At 49.9% G+C, this 6943-nt stretch overlaps 1 protein-coding gene across 1 annotated transcript in view; it reads left to right on the top strand.

The window, feature by feature from the left end:
* Positions 1–727: 727 nt before the first annotated feature.
* LOC137096846 (WAP four-disulfide core domain protein 5-like) overlaps positions 728–6943 on the top strand; it is a 7214-nt gene continuing 998 nt past the window's right edge. The window contains exons 1-3 of the mRNA XM_067467073.1: positions 728–863; positions 1894–2037; positions 5362–5502. Coding sequence (XP_067323174.1) covers positions 773–863; positions 1894–2037; positions 5362–5502 — 376 coding nt within the window. The 5' untranslated portion in view covers positions 728–772. The remainder of the gene's footprint in view (positions 864–1893; positions 2038–5361; positions 5503–6943) is intronic.

Below are 6943 nucleotides of genomic sequence, written 5' to 3'. Positions count from 1 at the left end.
GAGCTGGGATGAGCCCTGAAACTGAGCAGGAAGGCAAACGAGGGGCAACCATAATTTGGCTGAAAGGAACCACCAAGTCTAGCACTGTGTTCAGGCCAACCTACTCTACACACAAGATTCAGTCTTGGCTCATTGGCAGTTGGAAGGTTCCACTCTGAAATAACACTCAGCCCATGGTGAGTTCGTTAGAGAAGGACATTGTCTCCTATCCTGGGGGTCTTTCTCACCCCTTCCCCTCATTTTCAGCCAGTGAAGCAGCAAATCTTGAAAGGCCAATTTCAAGATATTATTCTGGGCTTCTAGAAGAGACTCCATCCATCTTGACTCAGGATTACCTTGGTAGTGAATTAAGAAATGCATTTTATTGCCCCACCTTCTTGGTGGCTCTTGGAGACATCGCTTCTTGGTTTCCTTCACTTGCACATTTCCTAGAGTTTCTAGCCATTGCACAATCTCTGTTGAGCAGCTCTGGTTCCAAAGTGTCCACACTCTAGGTCAATGTGGATAAGGAGGTTGCGATGGGTTTCCTGGAACCCAACTGACATTGAACCTCAGGTCTTGTGCCACAAGGAAACCTGCTCCATGAAGATGGGTTTCCTGGAACTCAACTGACATTGAACCTCAGGTCTTGTGCCAAGAGGAAACCTGCTCCATGAAGACATCCATCTTGGGCAACTTGTGGCCCAACTGCCAGCCAGGCACTCCCTTTCCTTCGGGTTTATAAGATCCCTGTCCAGCTCAAGGAAGGTGCCTGCTTCCCAAAAAGGACAAGATGTGGTCCAGACTCATCCTTGTGAGCCTCCTCTTCCTCTGGGCTGAATTGTCTTCTGCTGTCAATGAGGGCCGGCATGGGCAGAAAAGGGGTAAGGAGGGGAACTTGGTCAATGTTCCGGACAGGAGGGAGACCTACCTGTTGACCAGATGGGCTTGGCTGCAGAAATGGATATGGCCATGGGGTTTGCCCCACTTATAGAATCATAGAATCAAAGAGTTGGAAGAGACCTCATGGGTTACCATCCAGTCCAACCCCATTCTGCCAAGAAGCAGGCATATTGCATTCAAATCACCCCTGACAGGTGGCCACCCAGCCTCTGTTTAAAAGCTTCCAAAGAAGGAGCCTCCACCACACTCCGGGGCAGAGAGTTCCACTGCTGAACGGCTCTCACAGTCAGGAAGTTCTTCCTCATGTTCAGGTGGAATCTCCTCTCTTGTAGTTTGAAGCCGTTGTTCCTTGTCCTAATCTCCATGGAAGCAGAAAACAAGCTTGCTCCCTCCTCCTCCCTGTGGCTTCCTCTCACATATTTATACATGGCTATCATATCTCCTCTCAGCCTTCTCTTCTTCAGGCTAAGCATGCCCAGCTCCTTAAGCCACTCCTCATAGGGCTTGTTCTCCAGACCCTTGATCATTTGAGTCGCCCTCCTCTGGACACATTCCAGCTTAGAGTCAATATCTCTCTTGAATTGTGGTGCCCAGAATTGGACACAATATTCCAGGTAAAGTGGTCTAACCAAAGCGGAAGAGAGCATGGGGAGCATGACTTCCCTGGATCTAGACACTAGGCTCCTATTGATGCAGGCCAAAATCCCATTGGCTTTTTTTGCCGCCACATCACATTGTTGGCTCATGTTTAACTTGTTGTCCATGAGGACTCCAAAATCATTTTCACACGTACTGCTCTCGAGCCAGGTGATGTCCCCCATTCTGTCTCTTCTTCCTCTCTCAGTCTTTTCCTGCCTGTCTGCACAATTCCTTCTGGGAATGTATTTCATGTTGGGACAGGCTGTCCTGCAAAGTTCCCCAGGGGATAGCTGACTATTTGGAGGGTTTTTCTTTCAGTGCCTAATGGAAGGCAGCTGTGACATTCTGAAACATGTTCTTTATCTCTTCCAGTGAAACCAGGAATGTGCCCTTTAAGCGCTCCACCGGGAGACATAGACCCTTGCCATGCTGGCTGCAAAACAGATAGGAATTGCCCCGGCAGGAAGAAGTGCTGCACAATTACCTGTGGGAATGCCTGCCTGGACCCACTGCCTGGTAAGGGAGCTGGAGCCTGGTTGCACTTGGCACAGGATTGGGGTGCAGGGCCCCCTTGGCCCAATGTCAGCTCTTCTCCCAAAAACTGGGTGGCCTTTCCCCCTCTTGAGCAGCTGCCCAGTTGTCCTCTCATCTTGGTCGCCAACTTTGCTGGACTCAAGACAGGCTTCTTGGTTCCTATTCTGATCATTGGTTGGCCTGGATTCCACCACTTCTTTCTTTTCTTTTTTGGAAAAAGTCAGTCTGTAGCCCTCCTGGAAGCCAATTTATGGATGAAAAAAGCAGGAGTAAAAATGCCACTGAGCAAAATGTCCAGAGAACGGAGAGTAAATACCAAAATGTCACAAAATAACATTATTCGTACATAGGACGCGCTGGACTGAGGGAACATTCGTGGTCCTAGAGAGTTGGACCCAAATGGACCTGTGTCCTGCTCGGGCAAGGGCTGTCTCTTACTATCTCTTTCTGGAGGCTTGGATGGCAACCATATGGGGCGACGGAGGTTCTGGGTATCCCTGGACCTAGGTTTCCCAAAGACCCTTCCATTGGCATGGCTTTGGTGTACCTTTGGTGTCCTTCTCTGGGGATACACTTCCCATCCAAGGTGCATTTGGTGCCCCACAAGCAGTGCTTTGAGGAAGCTGCACCCCATTCTCAACCACATCCAGGATGTCTTGAGAAGGAAAGGGGCAGAGAGGGTCACCAAAAGGGCAGCATGGGAAACCCTCCTGGGAGGTCCTTTGTGGGCCTTGATCTTCAATATGGACAAGTCAGACTTGGCTGGATGGCAGCAGGCAGCCCCTTGGGTAACCCCAGTTTTGGAGGCCTCATGTTGGCATAGATCTTAATTAATTCATTTTCTCATGGAAGAAGAAAATAATACATGCCAATGTATTGTCGAAGGCTTTCATGGCTGGAATCACTGGGTTGTTGTAGGTTTTTTTTGGGCTATATGGCCATGGTCTAGAAGCATTCTCTGACGTTTGGCCTGCATCTATGGCAAGCATCCTCAGAGGTAGGGAGGTCTGTTGGAACTAGGAAAAAGGGGTTTATATATCTGTGGAATGACCAGGGTGGGACAAAGGACTCTTGTCTGCTGGAGCTAGGTGTGAATGTTTCAACTGACCACCTTGATTAGCATATAATGGGCTGACAGTGCCTAGAGCAATCTTTTGTTGAGAGGTGACTAGGTGTACCTTGTTTGTTTCCTCTCTGTTGTTGTGCTGTTGTAATTTTAGAGTTTTTTTAATACTGGTAGCCAGATTTTGTTCATTTTCATGGTTTCCTCCTTTCTGTTGAAATTGTCCACATGCTTGTGTACAGGGTTAGTCAAAATGAATAGGCCAATAAGAAAATTAATTGTACCCGAATTGGCCTATTCATTTTGACTAACCCTGTATTTCAATGGCTTCTCTGTGTAATCTGACATGGTGGTTGTGAGAGTGATCCAGCATTTCTGTGTTCTCAAATAATTACAAGAGCACAACAACAGAGAGGAAGCAAACAAGGACATCTAATCACCTCTCAACAAAAGTTTGCTCCAGGCACTGTCAGGCCTTCAAATGCTAATCAAGGTGATCAGTTGAAACATTCACACCTAGCTCCAGCAGACAATAGTCCTTTGTCCCACCCTGGTCATTCCACAGATATATACACCCTTTTTCCTAGTTCCAACAGACATCACTACCTCTGAGGATGCTTGCCATAGATGCAGGCGAAACGTCAGGAGAGAATGCCTCTAGACCATGGCCATATCGCCCGAAAAAACCTACAACAACCCAATACATGCCAACTTTGCCTGGGCTCTACGATTCATTGTGGGGAGTGGTGGAGAAGGGGAATTTAGGCTGTCTAGAATCTTGCTTGGCCATCAGAAAATCATAGAATGAATTTATGGTCTCGTAACTGCTGGAAAGTCAACCTCGTCTGTGGGGATGACCTGACAGGATCCCCATAACCAAGCTTTGAGGCTTGGCAGTGCTTTGACCCAAGTGTTTCTGAGGAACTGGAGACCAGGGGGGTTGGCATTGCAATGCAGCCCTCCTGAAGTTGGGGGCACCTTGATAGAACCAGTCATGGAAGGTCCCCAAAGGACACCTCCAGCTGCCTGTTCCCCACTCATTGCAGGAGACATAATTTCCCAGCATCCACAGAGCATTGCAAAACTCTTAGCTGAGCAGCACTGAACCTAGTCCCTTTTGGGTTGTTGTACGTTATTCGGGTTGTATAGCCACGTTCTAGAAGCATTCTCTCCTGACGTTTCACCTGCATCTGTGGCAAGCATCCTCAGAGGTTGTGAGGTTTGTTGGAAACTGGAAAATTGGGTTTATATATCTGTGGAAGGTCCAGGGTGGGAGAAAGAACTCTTGTCTGTTGGAGGTAGGTGTGAATGTTTACATTGGCCACCTTGATTAGCAGGCCATCAAATGGTAATCAAGGTGGCCAACGGAAACATTTCCAACTAGCCCCAACAGACAAGAGTTCTTTCTCCCACCCTGGACCTTCCACAGATGTATAAACCCATTGTATAAACCCAATTTTCCAGTTTCCAACAAACCTCACTACCTCTGAGGATGCTTGCCACAGATGAAGGCGAAACGTCAGGAGAGAATGCTTCTAGAACATGGTCATACAGCCTGAAAAACCTACAACAACCCAGTGATTCTGGCCATGGAAGCCTTTGACAATACTAGTCCCTTTTCGTAGAATCCTAGAATCCTAGAGTTGGAAGAGACCTCATGGGCCATCCAGTCCGACCCCATTCTGCGAAGAAGCAGGAATATTGCATTCAAAGCACCCCTGACAGATGGCCATCCAGCCTCTGTTCCAAAGCTTCCAAAGAAGGAGCCTCCACCACACTCCGGGGCAGAGAGTTCCACTGCTGAATGGCTCTCACAGTCAGGAAGTTCTTCCTCATGTTCAGATGGAATCTCCTCTCTTGTAGTTTGAAGCCATTGTTCCACCTGCTTCTCTCCTAGTCTCTTTTGATAGGAAGTGTTTCCTACTCCAGATACCTCGAGGCAAACCCATAGAAGTCAGTTGCTGTGGCATTCCTAATGCCCCAAATATGGCACAGGGAGGTCAGTCCTTGACAGTCCTTGACTGCGAGGAAGATTTCAGACTAAGTTGCACCTTGCTGGCTGGACCTTGTAACTGAAACCTTGTAACTGAGATCGAAGGCATCTTGTGAGAAGAGAAAGAGCAGGAAGGAGTGCCAAACTATCACGTCCAGCCTGGAAATGCTGGGGCTCTTTAGGCTGCCAGAATAGACCAGATCAGCAGGGTGGGATGTCTCAAAGCTATTGTGTTTGTTCTCTCTTCCAGAAAAACCGGGGAGTTGTCCAGTTCCACCTAAAGACGTCGTATCGCCATGCATTGCTAAGTGCAGCTCGGACTATAGCTGCTCTGGGCGCCAAAAGTGTTGCCGTTGGGGATGCACATTAGACTGCACTAACCCTGTCTTTGGTGAGTCCCTGTCCCTTGTGCTGGAGTCTCTGGGGGCCTCATGTCTCCAGGCTTGCACCAGGGGATCTACCTCCCCACTTCCTCAGAGCAGGAAGGTCTTCTCCGTCCACCTCCTTTCACTCCCACTCTTCCAGGGCTGCTCCCTTTCCTTTGCAGCTACCTTCTTGGGATCACTTGGGAGGGAGGGAGGGAGGGAGGCAGGGAGGCAGGGAGCAAGGGGTCAAAACTGGACAGCAAAAAGCCATGCTGAGCATATGAACCCTAATCACCCCCCAAGTAAATATTTCTTTTTGACCTGAGTGGAGAAGGGATGGAATGTCCTCCAGAGCCCACCTTGGTTCTCCCAGTAGCTTCTGAAAATCACCAGCTCCTTTCCTCCAATGGCTCTGACAGATTCTCACAATATTTCCTCTTGAAATAAATAAATAAGGGGGAATTGTATAGGGTAAATATGAAATGATCCATGCCCAGGCCCTGAAGCCTTAAATCTTAGGAACTGAGTCCAATGCAGCAAAAGCTGACATGATTCCATCAGCTTAAGACTCTTCATCTGTAGATCTCTTCTCCTTCCTTCCTTCCGTCCTTCCTTCCTTCCTTCCTTCCTTCCTTCCTTCCTTCCTTCTTCCTTCCTCCTCCCTCCCTCCCTCCCTCCCTCCCTCCTTCCTTCCTTCTTTCCTTCCTTCCTTCCTTCCTTCCTTCCTTCCATCCATCAGTCCTGCCTGCCTGCCTGCCTGCCTTCCTTCCTTCCTTCCTTCCTTCCTTCCTTCCTTCCTTCCTTCCTTCCTTCCTTCCTTCCTTCCTCCCTCCCTCCCTCCCTCCTCCCTCCCTCCCTCCTTCTTCCTTCCTTCCTTCCTTCCTTCCATCCATCCTTCCTTCCTTCCAGCGGTCCTGCCTGCCTTCCTTCCTCCCTTCCTCCCTCCCTCCCTCCCTCCTTCCTTCCTCCCTCCCTCCCTCCCTCCCTCCTTCCTTCCTTCCTTCCATCCTTCCTTCCATCCATCGGTCTCTGCCTGCCTGCCTGCCTGCGCCTGCCTGCCTTCCTTCCTTCCTCCCTCCCTCCCTACCCTCCCTCCCTCCCTCTCCTCCTTCCTTCCTTCCTTCCTTCCTTCCATCGGTCCTGCCTGCCTGCCTGCCTGCCTGCCTGCCTTCCTTCCTCCCTTCCTCCCTCCCTCCCTCCCTCCCTCCCTCCTTCCTTCCTCCCTCCCTCCCTCCCTCCTTCCTTCCTTCCTTCCATCCTTCCTTCCTTCCATCGGTCCTGCCTGCCTGCCTGCCTGCCTGCCTTCCTTCCTTCCTTCCTCCCTCCCTCCCTCCCTCCCTCCCTCCCTCCCTCCCTCCCTCCCTCCCTCCCTCCTTCCATCCATCCATCCTTCCTTCCTTCCTTCCATCGGTCCTGCCTGCCTGCCTGCCTGCCTTCCTTCCTTCCTTCCTTCCTTCCTTCCATCCA

Source organism: Anolis sagrei, chromosome 4, assembly GCF_037176765.1.
Source record: "Anolis sagrei isolate rAnoSag1 chromosome 4, rAnoSag1.mat, whole genome shotgun sequence".
Lineage (NCBI taxonomy): Eukaryota > Metazoa > Chordata > Lepidosauria > Squamata > Dactyloidae > Anolis > Anolis sagrei.
The sequence above is the reverse complement of the archived record's forward strand: the minus strand, read 5'-3'. Positions and strand labels throughout refer to the sequence as shown.